General features: G+C 44.4%; 1 protein-coding gene across 1 annotated transcript; it reads left to right on the top strand.

Moving 5' to 3' along the window:
• Nucleotides 1-482: 482 nt before the first annotated feature.
• On the top strand, nt 483-7,196 carry LOC309672126 (C->U-editing enzyme APOBEC-1-like; the record flags this gene model as incomplete). Its single annotated transcript, XM_082483545.1, has 5 exons — nt 483-504; nt 1,798-1,825; nt 2,253-2,641; nt 4,558-4,676; nt 7,050-7,196. 5 exons carry the CDS (start codon nt 483-485, stop codon nt 7,068-7,070), a joined length of 579 nt encoding a protein of 192 aa, XP_082339671.1. The 3' UTR covers nt 7,071-7,196.
• Nucleotides 7,197-14,716: the final 7,520 nt, after the last annotated feature.

Here is a 14,716-nt window from a genome sequence, read left to right as displayed (position 1 = left end):
CTGCTCAACTTCCTGATGATATCTGGGTGCCAGAAAAGTTATCTGCCATGCCACAACTGTGTGACTTGATACCATTTGTGTAGGTGCTCTTTTTCTCTTGGTGCATTGGGGCGACTAGTGAAGAGTTGCTTTTCTGTTCTGGGGCTAGTTGTAATAGAGAGACATAATTTTTGTTCTGCACTGCAAAAAGTAGCTCACTTGTTAGTTCCATCTTCTGGCAGGCAGCCTTGTCTACACACCCGTATCTACTTTGAATGGGACTCACCCTCTTTTGCAGTCTTTTGTTGCCAGGAGCTTGCCTTCAGTTTCACCCAGTGGGGTAGTTTATTTGCATGAGAGCAAGTCACCGTGAGGAAAGATTCAGCTGAGTAACGTCACAAACGTCCAAAGTTCAGTCTTCAGGAACAGAAACTGAAACAAACGTAAGACTAATAAAAGGACATCCATCACTCAAGATGTGACAGACAAATCCAGAAATACCCATGGCTGCTGTCACTGATAGAGGTAAGTACATGTGTGTGAAAAGCAGGTCTATTTCTTCATATTCAGTGTGGATGTTTACTGTAGTAGTATCTAAGGAACTGGTGAGTACACACAAATGTGTGTGTTAGTACATGAAGATATATGGGAAACACTTGTACGTTTGTGTGTGTCATCTTTTCGAATGCGTTACCACATCTTGAGTCTCAGGTCCTGCTTCAAAATATTAATGCCTTATTTTGTTAATCCTGATATGCCATTAGGCAGGAAGAATTCAAATTCCAAAAGACCTCTTAATGTGGAAAGAGATCTCAAAGGGAATTAAGAATGAAGCAAATTAGTTGGCTTATTTTTTCACTTTTTTTTTTCCAATTCAATAAACAACTAGAAAATTCCTCTTAAAAAATCAGTGCAGTAAAGTTGTGCAAGGAGCTGATCAAGTCTCTGTTGATGTGGACGAGTATTTTATTCCTGCTGAAATGTAATTTCATTCTGTATATTTCATAATTCCTCATCTTAAAGAGCTAAGAGCTATGGAAAAGTGCCTTTAGCATCTTAATTCTAAGTAAATTAATTCTTTTCTTCAATGAAATGAGGATTCTTAGATCCTTACGTTTGCTATGGATGGACGTCTACAAAAACATAGCTAGCCTTGATCACCCACAACTGTTTTCATCTAGACCCTCAGCTGGGAAGAGATGAATGAGTCATAGGGTCAAACTCCTTTGCCAGCACGAGAGACAAAATCTATATAATCAGGCAGGCCTGTGGTGCCACCCCCTAAGTATTTGTTAGTCAGAAATCACCCTCCTTTCTGCATTGATATTTTTTCAGATTTTGAATCAGTTTTATACTAAGAAAAGAAAGAACCATTGGCTGTGAAAATGTTTTTGTCTAGATTGACATTATAAGTACCAACAGGGAAATAATTACAGTTTTGTCTAGTAGAAATTGTTTGGAAGATACAAAGGCAGAAGAGATTGATTCCACTCTTTGATTAGTCAGGGAAAAGCAGATGCAGTACTGCTGAAATCAGTGAAGTTAAACTTGAGTGAGATCACAGACAACCCTAATGTGTTAAAGTGATCAAGGATTCATGTACATCATAGTTTGAACAACCACCAAGTTTAGCTCCCAGGTAGAACGCCACCACTCCTGCATCTCAGAGTGGCTATGCTGCTGTGCAGGATATCTCTTTTAGAGAAAAGAGATCTGGCAGACAGTGTATAGACTGAAAGGGGGCAAGGCAGGAGGTGTAGAGGAAATTTCGTTTTCTGATCTACTATACCCAATGACTTGTAAATCTTTTCTATATAGGTCCTGCACCCAGACAGAACAACCAAGGGTAAGAGATATAGTTCTATTACTGTGTACTGCCTGGGCCCCATGGCAATTTCCAGAGACAGGCAAAGTTAAGAAGCCTTGTGCCTTGTTTTCCTCATACCATCCCTTTCCCCTGTCTTCCTTTCCAGTTGTCTCACTGCTTAGACAAGTGCTGATCTCGGAGGAGTGATGCGGTTGCTTACCCTCCCAACACCTCTCAAGGAGGTGCTGTGGGTGTTTCACCAGGGCCATTCTAGGGGAATAATTCTGGACCCTTCATGAAATTCCAGATTTAGGTCATTAGATTGTAACATTATTCAAGCTGCTCATTTGTGATGGGAAAGGCTGAGAGAGGGAGGCTTGGCTGATGTTGAGAGCAGGCAATGTACAATGGGACCAAACATCATTGAAGAGTTGGGATGATAGTACTGCTGGTACTTTTGTCGTAGGTGGGAGATACAGCCGGATGACTTCATAAGAAATTATTTGCCTGACCAACATCCAAATGTGGTGTACCTGCTGTATGAAATCAGGTGGAGCAGAGGTACTATCTGGAGGAACTGGTGCTCAAACAATTCTACCCAACATGCTGAAGTCAACTTCTTGGAAAATTGTTTCAAGGCCATGCCATCAGTTTCTTGCTCCATCACCTGGTTCCTATCTACTACCCCTTGTGGGAGATGCTCCAGAAGAATTCTGGAATTCCTGAGAGTACATCCCAACGTGACCTTGAAAATACATGCAGCCAAGCTGTTCAAGCACCTGGATATGCGTAACCGGCAAGGTCTCAAGAACCTGGCAATGCAGGGAGTCATTATACGTATCATGAATCTTGCAGGTAACCTGACTACTCTTTGACTTTGTCTAAGTGTGGATTGAAAGTTCTGGGATTATGTGCTGTCCTGGTTTGACTGACACAGGATTAATTTCTCTTTCAGTAATTTTACTGTTCAGAAAGGTGTCTTCTAATGCTAGAGAAAACTGCATTTTTAGAAGATTCTAGCGTCTGAATTTGTGAAAATATCTACTTTATAGCCAGCTATGGTATGCGGGTTTCAAGGTCTCAGTGTTTTTGAGCTAGCCAGGTGCGGGGATGAGGAGGAGTGAGACCCGGGCACTTGACCCAAGCTGGCCAACAGGATTATTTCATACCAAGAAAGTCAAATTCAATATAAATTAGCAAGTTTGCCAAGGAGTTTCCTCTCTTCTGTGATGGCTGCGATCCTAAGAACTTCTTGCCCCAGTGCTGGACCCCTGAGGCCTTCCCTTCCTCCCGAAGCCGTAGCGCTCGCAGTGTCCCACATTTGCTATTCATCATTGGGAGTGCACAGCTTCCTACTGATATAATTGGCTATAATCCTTGTATATTTTATATTGGTATCGGGATCAATATTGGTTCTTTAGTATTATTAATGTTAATTATTTAGTATTATTCTAAATCTGTTTATATTTCAATCCTTGAGTTTTCTTGGTTTTGCCCAATTCCCCTTCCAGTGTGAGGAGGGATCACCGGGTGACAGAATAATGGTCTAAATGACAAGAAATCATTGTGGGTTCTTCAAATCATAACATGTGCACTCTCAGCAGTTGTGATTTGTAATAGTGGTGATGACTGGCATTGGGGAGGACTAGTCAGCACAAAAATGCCACTCTCTTCTGTCTTATTTCTTCCCCAATCCCATACAGCTGCAGCGTGGTCATTTCCTCTTGCCAAACCTGAACAAGGAGAATTATGTCTTTCTCTAGCCATCCACACCTCTTTTATATACAGTGAAAAATCCTGACAGTAAGATAGAACCTCTCCCTCCTATCATATATATGCAGATCAGCTTGCCAGCTGCAGCAAGTAGTTGGTTTCCCTTGATAGCTTGAGAAGAGAAGGAGACATATCTAAAGGAGACTTTCAGATGATGTATCACAGAGGACAACTGTGTCTTGCATGTGTGTCTTTTTGTATCTATATTTTGCTTGCCTGTTGATGTTTGGCTGTAAAAATAGTCCAGACAAGCAGCTCACAGAAAGGAACGTACATTTGAAGAGAAGAATTTTGCACACGTGTCTTGATACTTACTACTGGAGTGTGCAGCTACGAAACCTACTAGGTCAAATGTAAACTTTGAGTTACATTTGCTTATCTTGGGGAACCTGTCTCTGGGATCATACCACCAGAGCATTGACAGCAGCTCTGGCCATCCTATCCACACTAAGATCAATATGAAAATTCTAAATGTTAGGTTGTTCACTCCAGGTTTTCCCTGAGATAAGTCAGACAGATTAATGACTGAAGCAAAAAGTTTATTGTCCTACACAAAGCTGCTGTGATCAAGCACAGGGCTGCCAAAAGGTATGCCTGAACAGACTTGGTTGCATGTGCCACTTCCCTTTTCAGTCCCTCCCAAAGATTCAGCCTGCCACTCACTGATTCCTTCTCCCTTGGCCAACATGCTCTGGCTTTATGCCCTGATGCGCTATCTGTGATAAGGGTTGCCCAAGGCACTGTAGTGATCTCTCTCTCTGGCAATTCCCCTTTTTAGACATATTGCTATCTGTAGAGTTTTGGTTCCCCTTTCCACTAAAACTTATTTGTGTAGTTGCAAGTCATTGTTGGTCCCGTGCATGAATACCCTCAGATTAATATCTTTCTCCTGCCCTTTACCATTGTCTTACTGAGAAAGAAGTGACTCACTGACATGTTAATGAAAAAAGAATTGGGCATGCCTTTCATCAAGAGTGACTGGATATCTCTTTTCTCAGATTACAGTTACTGCTGGAAAACATTTGTTGCACGTCAACGTGGAGCAGAAGATTATTGGCCCTGGAAATTCACTTCATGCATCTTTGTGAATTGGGTAGAGCTCCATCATATACTTTTGGTTAGTAGGCACTTGAAGAAAATGTTGAGAGTGAAAAGTAATACAAAATCCTAGGAAAAAGAGGCTGGGGATATCCTGACAATGGTGTTAGCAAAAATGATAGAAGGAAAAATAAGCATGGGCTTGACGCCGCATGAACAGAGGGCCAAGTGGGCCAGAGATTGCCAGGAACTGTGCTGCTACATTGTGCCTTTGTGGCCAGGAGTAGAGAAGAGATTTAGCGATACTCTCAGGTATTTTACTAAGGAAAGGGTAAATTATTTTAACCCTTTACATGAATCAGCTACAAATTAATTAGCTGGCAACTTGCTAGAGATATTTGATCCCAAAAGCTCATTCAGATGTGTAAACAGCCACTGATTTTAGTTAAGTTCTGAGCGAGTTCAAAACCACAGATGGGTGGATTCACTTTCAGGATTAGAGTTTACGCATAAGAGTATCATATGACCGAGACCTGCATTCCTCATTTCTTGCAACAACTGCAGAAGTTATTTGTATGGCCTGATATCCTACTATACAAGAAAGGGAAGGTAGTCTACTGAACAGGAGAGAAAACCAAAGACTGGAGTTAACGTCCTGGCTCGGTTACCGTTTGTGAGGCAAGTCTATATGGAGAATGTGGGCTAGCAGAATGCACAGCAGGAGATAGAGGAAGGAATGCACAGAACTACATACTACATAATACAGACAGGAACTTAAAGTCTAGAAGGAGAAAAACTAACCTGTTTGTAGGATGCTATAAACCCCCTGTTTTATTTCTGACTGAGGAAAAGGTAAACAGTAAACTTCATTTCAGTTCCACCCACAACAAACTTTATATAGGTCTTTTAATACCTCAGGACCTGACCTTTCTAATTCTATCTGAATAAAACATTCAAATGACAGGGTATGGAGTTGGTGGTGTTATCCGGTCTGTCAGCTGATCTAACAAAGTAGTTAGTGCAATGTAACCGTTGAGAAGATACTTTTCCCTCGGCTTTCAGCCTTCCTGAGTCTCCTAATGTCTGAGATTAAATAATTTAGCAGTTTACACACAATCAATCAAATGCGTAATGCGATGCTTACCAGGGAGCAGAAGAGACCTGTCTGCTAAATTCTTATGAGTACCAACAAACTACAGCTGACTCGGCACAGTTTTCTGGGCAGGAGTACAAGGGAATATGCCCTTCAGGTCTTAGTCTTAAAGAGCCAGCTAACAAGTGACCTGTCTCTCCCTGTGCCACTGGCAACCTTGTTGATTACTGCAGAGTCCTGGTGGCTGGGAAGCTTGCACCTGGAAAAGTGCTGAAAGTCAGGCACTTGCTCAACTGCTTTGCTGTCTCAACCAAACTCAAGCCACTCCTAAAATGAAGGTGAATACGGCCCATTGTCAGTAGTTCTGACTAACCACAAACCCTCCACAGAAGGAATGGGAAGGTCTACGCGCTCAGCCCTTGTGAACATCCAGCCCTACTGTACTAATTGTGAATGTTCAGATAAGTCTGATTGACCCTTGCCAACTGACACAATTCTTGGGGCAGACCAAGACCCCCTGAGTGCAGCGGTGTAATGAGGAGACTTCATTTCGGGCACTTGCTCCAGAGTCTGTTGTGTCAAACCCTGGCCTCCCTGGCACAAGAAAGACACTGAGGAACTGGAAAGGGTTTGGTGGAGTACCACTGCAATGGTCAGGGTGCTGGAGCACTTGCCCTAAAAGGAGAGGCTGAGGGAGCTGGCTTTGTTAAGACCTAAAGGACAGAAGGCTAAGTGGGATCTAACTGCAGTTTTCCACTACATAAAGGCGGAGAAGACAGACCCAGACTCTCCTCAAAGCTACACAGAGGGAAAATGAGGCAACAAGCACATGCTGCAACAAGGGAAATTCCAACTGGACAGAAAGAAAAAGTCTCCCCTGACAGTGGTGCTGTACTGGAACAGGTGTCCAGAGATGCTGTCAGATCTCCATCCCTGGAGACACCGAGAATTTTCCTCTGAGCTGCCTGATCCTGATCTAGCTTTGGAGTTAGCCATGCTGCAAACGTTGTTGGACTAGAGACATCTAGAGACCCTTTCTAACCCCTAAAATTCTGCCTTTCCACAGGACCTAGCTCCATTTCCCCTGGATTCAGCTGTGCAATCTGCCACCTTTTAAATGGTTCTGTTGCTGAATGGTCTGTCTTACTAGGAGAGGTTTACATGGCACAGTAAATTCCAAGGTGTTACACTGTTGTCTGGAAAGCTGTACCCCAAGGGAGATTATCTGACCTGCTGAAGGTTGATCGGAGTGATCTCTTTGACTAGATGCTGTATTTTCAAACTCTGGATCATGCTGAAGGGACAGCTGAAGCTTTTGGCATCTAATTTTTAATGTTCATGTTTCTTTCTTCCTGCTAGGGGCTTCCTCCATTGCTTTGAATACTAACAAGCATCAGCAGAGTGCTTTCAAGCTCACTTTGTGCATCATGACATTATTTACAAGACTGGAAAAGCCAGTCCCTGGCAGTCTTCCCCGCTACAGCCTTGAACTATGAGCTTCGTACTGTCACCAGAGAAGACTCTTTTCACTGGCTGGGCATTGCTAAGTATTGGAAGCAGCAGAAGGAGCACATGAGAAACAACCAGGAGGTTTGAATGATGCAGTCAGGCAGCCAGGACGCAGTCCTCTGGGTCTTTCCAAGGCTTCCTGAGAGTCCAGCGGGGATGGAGAGCATGCCGCACAGTCAGGCCTTTCATGTCTGCTGATTCTGCAATCGGATTCTGTCAGCACCCTTTTGAGACACCAGCGAATAACAATTTTCCTGCTCTTATTTGTTCCAAAGAAGTAACCAGAGCAATCCATTCTGGTTTTGAGAATATCTCATGAAGATCACTCTTATGGCTATGTGTGTATGTTTCAGAAAATACTTCATGCGATTAGTATTTATGTAGTAGTATTATTATATGGTTGCTTTTATTGCAATATAATACAATTATATTACTAGGGATTGTATTGCTTCATTTTAAGGCTTTATTGTCCCTGTTTTTATGACTGTAGAAACAATAGAATAAAAGGGAAAAAGTCAACTCTGTGGAAACTTCGCTTTTCTTGTTCAGTTCCTGGGCACACATCCTTCCCTTGTAATTCCACACTCTGGAGTCCCAGCTCTTCATTGCAAACTGAGGGAACACAGTAAAATATCTCTGCTTTTCCAGTTGGAAGCACTCAGTGGAATAGTGAGGTAGGAGATACTGGGTTATATCTACAAGCAGAAGGCAAAAAGAAGATACAGGTGTGTTGGGCCTTTGCAGTTTGCATTGCAAATAATGCAAAACATCTGAATGAATCGTGTTGGGAACTCCACATTTCATGATTCCCAACCCCTCCAAGCAGGAGGCCCATTGTGTGATCCCACCAGGGAATGTGCTGCTGCTGGGATCTGCAACACGCAGGCACAAATGATTATTTGAAGAATAAGGAAGGGGCTGGTGGGAACCATGCCTATCTCCTCCAGTTGATAAATGCTTATAGCATCTTTTGGCCATGCCAAAGTCTCCAGATGTTTAGCAGATAATCAAGACAGGCATAAAAGTTTCAGGCTGAGGAGGCAGCTCCGGCCCCTGCTGTCTGAGAGAGTATCTAAAGCTGAGCGCAGCTGGCTGGGGAGTGTCTCTTACGTTAACCAAATAAAACTACTCCAAGCGACGTAGTGGCTAAAGTTTTCTGCCCCCTGTCACGGTCCTCAGGCTGGATGTCACATGCCTTCTTTCTGGCCATGCTAGTATTAACTCTTTGTTTCCTTAGGGAGAAATCAAATCACTTGATCAACATGTAGTTGAGAACTCTGGGGTCTATAACCATTCAGCAACATAACTTGTAAGTTGCTGGTCTGCTGTGGAATGTGGCAACTGTATTTGAGCCTGATCAATGTATATGTCTTCAAATATCTTCATTTGTGTCTTGCTTTGAAACTTCATGATGCTGCATGTGTAGCGTCCGTGGCCAGCACAAAATGGAAACCCTAAGTGTTAAGAAAACCTGCAAGACCTGAAGACCCACCATGTCTCTTGCCATCAATACTTAAGCATCATAGAATCTTGCTCACACCTTAGCATCACACAGAGAAGGCTTTACCCATTACAGTGTGGAAATTATGGACGCATTGCTAGCTCACATGAAATAATCTAAAAATGCTGGCAGGTGTTGCTATGTTTCTGTACCTTAGAATAAATATGCAGTCAGACTTTGACCTTGGAAAGGTCAGAGCTCAGTGTACCTAAAACTCCAGCTCTCTGGAGGAAGATGGCAGGTTGGATGGCCCAGGTCTTTGGAGTAGGATAATGACATTGCCTGGAGATTAAATGAGGTGTGAATTTGAGGAGGGGAAGGTGGGTTGATGGGAGAGCCTTAGTTTGAGAAGACCCAATAACAAGAACAGGAGCTTTCTGTAAGTAGAACCAGGTGAAGGGGGTTAGATGGTCCAGAAGCTAGGGCTGTGTCAGCCACATTGTTCTACATGAGAAAGGGCCAGTAGTCCAGTAAGAAATATACTAGCCCAAAGCTGATCTTAATCCTATAACAGCAATATGGTGACCGACTCCAAATCAATTGCTTTTTCCTGCGGTATCGTCTGAGGGCGAGTACAGACCCTGCTGTGAATCCTCCAACTTTGTTCCTGGCAGTTCAAGGCCCATCTCAGTGAACTATTGCCACAAAATAGTTTTCCTGCAGACAAGGTAGAGGACAGTGCCTTTACTGCGTGACAGAGGGGTTATTCCTGGAACACCAAGAGGTACCCTATTCTTGCTTTGAACTTCAGCTAATACTCATCTCTTTAGCCCCAGGCCAGAGAGCCCTGAATGAGGGTAGGGTGGTGGCCAAGGGACAAAAGCAAGGGAGAAGTTGGGATATACAGCAGAACAACAGAGGACAAAATGATCGATGAAAGAGGAAGAGAATGAAATCTCACCAGGCTCCTCAGTTTCATTTAACATGGGTCTCCACAGCATTACCCAGTGCAGCTTCTCTCAGATGGATGGTGCAGTAGGTGTGATTCTCTTCAGGTTGTGAGGAATGCCTTGGGAATTAATAACAGTAGGTCAGTACCAGCAAGAATATGAGATGGGTATGCAACCTGATGAGTTTTGGACACACATCCTAGAAGCTGTTGGTCCTACTCCTGTTTCATCACCCTGTCTCAAAACAATATTGGCAAGTGACCACCAGCTCCTCAGGGAGCAGCGGGTGCCCGCACCGGGATGTGCTGTTTTATGTCTCTTTTCAGCTCTCTATAGTTACAGTTTTGACTCTCTGACTTTTACTCCCAAAACAAATATTTTCATTTGTCATCCCCTATAATTACCTGTTTTTCTGTCCAACTTTTTGTTTGTTCATTCCTCCTTCTCAGAAAGGCTATTCAGTCTTTCTAGAAGTCCCAAAAGAGCGTTTCTGAAAGTGAAATAGTAGGGAAGACAACAAAGTGAGAAGATGTAATGCTTCTCGCCTGACACACTCCCAGGCTCCAGCTCTCTTCAGCTATGCCTCAGCCAAATCTGGTTTCTGAGTCTTCAATAGCCCTTTCTGAAGCATAAGCAGCTACACTGCTGTTCTGGGAGAGGAAATGAAGCAGGATCTTGGAGACAGCTAAAAGCAGAGACAGCACTTTATGCAGGCTGTAACAACTCCAGCTGGAGTGTGATCAGGGTCCTGTGGCCCTGCCCCAGTACAAGTGAGTCTGGGCCAGACGGGTGAACCAGAGATGTGCCCATTTGCTCAGCAGCAATCCTAGTCCATTAGGCAAGAACTTTGCAAGGGTGACGGTCATGTAATGTGTAGGATTATCACTGAGGGAGCAAGAGGACACATGATAAAGCAGAAATTATGAAAAGGGCAGCATGAGCGATGGTGCCATACTCCTAGTGAAGCTTGGACTCTGAAGAGAACGCTGTCACAGGCTGGTGCCCCTGCCTCCCCCGGTCATATCTGGCCAGGGATAGTCTCTTGCTACAGCTGAGCACTGGGCCGTAATGAGGCAGAGATCTCTGCCACCCCCATCCCTGTCATGGGTCAGTTCTGCTGCTGCTACTGTCAGCTCTGAGCATTACCAAGTCATTCAGCTGCACAGAAGTGCGTAGATTAACTGGAGTGCACAAACTCATTTTAATGAATTAGCCAGGGTGCATGGTTCTTCACGGAAGGCTCAGCCCTTTCCCACTGAAGACAGGAGGGCAGACTTTCGCCGGTCCGTTTGGAAGCTTGCCAATTCAAAGTCAGCCCGGTGATGGTTTTTACACCAGTTCTAGCTGCCAGAGTGAACTTGCAACCTGCTGTATCCCTGCTGTGCTCCTACTGGCATGTAAGAGCCTAGAGGTGGGTCTACCACGCTGCTAGCCTATAAAGGCAACCACAGAAGACAGCTAGTCTACTCCCATCCTCTTCTACCCCTCTGGACTGGTAAAAAATTTATTCCAGTTTGTAGAGTAGGGTCGTTCTTATCTATGACTAATAACAAGATTATAACATGGAGACATCAACATTCTCCCTGCCCTGGAACCTGGGTGCACTCACCCACGTGAGGAGACAGGCCTCTTGTAGGCAGAAGGATTACCTCTCTCAGTATTAGCCCTGCACCTTCAAAAGTCCCATCAGTCCCTCAACTGTTATGCTTAATAATAATGACAACAGCAGCAGCAACAATGGTATTTCAGCTGTATCTTATGCGGGTTTGGAAGCCTGAAGGGAAACCTGCCCATCATAAAAATGTATGAGAGATTTAAAAGCTAAAGGCAGCCCTCAAAATCCTTGCCATACTTTGGCACTTAGCCTTCTGCTCCGACCTCTGCTCTGGCAGCAACCCGCTTTCTCCTTCCCCTTCAGAGGCCCTGCTTATCCCTGCTGGTGTTGTCAGAACAAATGATATCTTCTGAGCCAAACCCCTCCGTGTTTCTTCTGTGAACCAAATCTGATTTCCATCGCCGTGAGTATTTAATACACACGTGATTAAATAATGAAATTTCTGCTCATAGAAACACCAAAGGGTCAGCACCAGGGAGGGAAGAAAAAACTACTCGAGCTAGAGGACAATGCTGGACACGAATACATATAGGCTAAAAACCCCTGAAGGGGCAAGTAGCAGAGGATTGGACTTCATGAGCCTGAAGCCCCTTTCTGTCCTGGTTTCAAAGTACCAGCATGTGGGAGAGGGAGAGAGAGCAAGCAGGGGGGGAGACATGCTTTGAAAATCCCCCTGGTATTTGTAAGGGCCTGGAGCGTGCCTTTGCATTGTTTAATGGTAATCTGTTTCTTATTACTGCAGTGTGATGTCCAAGGACACTGTGTACTGACCTGGAGTAATGCTGTGTGCAGCTGTGGGAATGATGTCAGTGTCCTGCTCTTCAATGGGCATGTTCTGGGGGTTGTCAGAGCCGGACTCCGGGAGCTGTTCGCAGCAAGGAACAATATCCCTCCAGCCATCACCCTCGTAAAGGGTGCCAAACACCCCCGTGCGCCAGGAGATGGCAGCCATTCCCGGTTTTCCACGCTGTACCGATAACCACCCCATCCCTTGTTTATCCCGTTTCCTCCGTTATCAAAGACCAATCCCGTACCTTGCTCCGCTGCAGAGCTGGAGCTTCCACAGAGCGGGTGGTCTCTGTATCCCAGCCCCCGGGGTGATGAAGCGCATGTCAGTTGTCATGACTGGATGCGTCCCGAGGGTCCGAGTGCCAAAAGTCATGCGGGTGGCTGCGTGCAGAGACCTGCAGGGTAAGGCCCGGTGAGGATGAAGGAGCTAACCCCCAGCCCGTGGGAAGAATGGTTTTCAGCAGCCCCCTGGGCCTCGTGAGGGTGTGCTTACAGTAAAGGTGTATAAAGCTTGAGCATGCAAAAAGCACCCAAAACATCACACACCCGGTCATGGGGGCAGACCCGGTGAGAGCTCACGTTTGTGCCGGATTTGCTGGAAATCCTTTCTATCCCTTCGCTAGTTGTGGCTGTAGTCCTTAGAGTGTGAGTCACGAGAGAAGAGGGAGGCAGGCACACTCGTGGAAAGTACGGCTCGGGGCAGCAGCTGTACAGCTGTTCGGATGTGCCTGTGCCTTGTTCACCGCTGCAAGCCGTGGGATGTTGGACCAAGTGAGATTGGGGTTTTCAGCTAGCACCATAGGCCCATCTCCATAAAGGCTGTAAACATAAGTGGTACTCAGGAGTATATAAGCAGTAGTGAAATGTTTACTATACACACAGTCTACAAAGCAAGTAAAAAAATCTTAGGTTGAAAAAGTAATGTTACTACATAACAGTCACTCTCCAGGGAGTTATTCTTGGCAGATATGCCTAACGCATTTGAGGTTGAATTAATTAGTGCCAATTCAAAGATTACCTTCTAACAAATAATATGAATTGATATTTGAGAACAGAAAAAGTGCAGTTTAAAAGGAGAGCTAAATTCCCACAGCTAAATCCCATGGATTAACTAAACTGCCCACTCTGAATTTAATCTGCTGTAGATTCAGAAGAAGCAACCTAGGAAGTATTCTGAATCCAGTGTATATTTCTTTGCATTTACTCATTGCATTTATTCTCCTGTTGTATAATGTCACCAATTGTCATGTTTCAGCAAGTATCTTCAGCTCAGTGTTCGACAGCATTTAAGCAAAAGCCAGTGTCTCAACTGCTTTTTTAGAAATTGCTACTTCTTCTAGTAGCTCTCCAACAATTTCACTCAGAAGGACAATAGTGTTTTACAGGCCAGTACCAAAAGCTGGAAGACAAAGGTCCTTTTTCCATCGCTGCTTCTCTTCCTGTTTTGTGAAGTGTGTTGAGTCAGCACTTCTTCTGTGTCCACTTTGGTCAATTATGAGTTATGAACAGGGATTATAGGCTTGCAATCCATGAAGGGAGCATCTTGAACAACTTTAGCATTTACATCCCAGATTTCTGATAGCATTTCCAAAGTATCTATTGCCTGAACATTTTCTCTGCCTTGATTTGCTGTGTGACACTGTCAACAACTTCAAAGTTATAAGGGAAAAGGATAAAGACAGTCTAATAGGATAGTGCCAGGTTGTCTCTTCAGAAATCAGAAAGGATAGATGAGTCATCAGTCCTTTGTGTCAACTTTTACTTCCCTCACCCATGTAGTACCAAAATAATGACAAAACCAGATGCTCATTTGTAAGACCTTTATTTATATAAATAATATGCACTGTATCAAACAAATATACAACACCATGCTTGCAAATTAATGCTTTGCAAAGAACTGTCATTGCTATTCCTGGTTGAAATTCCTTGAGCTGAGAGTGCCTCAGGAGCTGGAAGTTGTAGGAAGCTTGTGATGCACCCAGTTGTGACCTCTCCTAGCAGGAGGAGGCACTGTGGGAGCAGGGCTCTCTGCTGTTCTCCTGCGGCTGGCCTGTCACCAGAGGAGGTGTTTTGAAGAGCAACACAGGAGCCTCCATCCTTACCCAGAAAGGGGAACGGGATGGAGCAGAGAACTCGCACCCATCATGAAGGAAATGACAGAGCACCCCCAGAATGTGGGACACACTTGGCCTTGAGAGGTTAGACTGCAGAGGACAACCCATCTGTAATTTAGATAGTAGGAAGGTGGTGGTGAATAGCTGTGTACTATGCGCCCATGTCTTCAACTGTGTCCACAAGACCAGATGCTGATGTGGTCCCCTAGTGGAAACACAGTGATTGCCAGGCAGGAGGATGCATTGATTTTGCTCCCTACAAAAGATATCTATCTACAGGCTGTATATCTTTGCTCATGCCAGATGTTTTTTTCTGGCCTGCTCTCAGTACCATCACCAACTAGCCATATCTAGCTATATTATGGGCAGTAAAAGTCCTGTGAAAATAGACAACTGTGGGACTGTTAAGGTGTCTCCAGCAGAAGACAGTTGGCTAGGGCGGGAGCATTATTGCAGGACTGATCTAGGAGGAAGTGCTCAGTGGATGAAAAGTACTCTAGTAGTGAGAGCACCATGCTCCTCCCTGAGGTATATCAAGAAACAGATAGTGACTGATGTGGATGCTGATACACCATCTATAAAGACACAACCTCAACCTACATAAATGA

The sequence above is a fragment of the Vanellus vanellus genome (assembly GCF_965231255.1).
Source record: "Vanellus vanellus genome assembly, chromosome: 1".
NCBI classification, from domain to species: Eukaryota; Metazoa; Chordata; class Aves; order Charadriiformes; family Charadriidae; genus Vanellus; species Vanellus vanellus.
The sequence above is the reverse complement of the archived record's forward strand: the minus strand, read 5'-3'. Positions and strand labels throughout refer to the sequence as shown.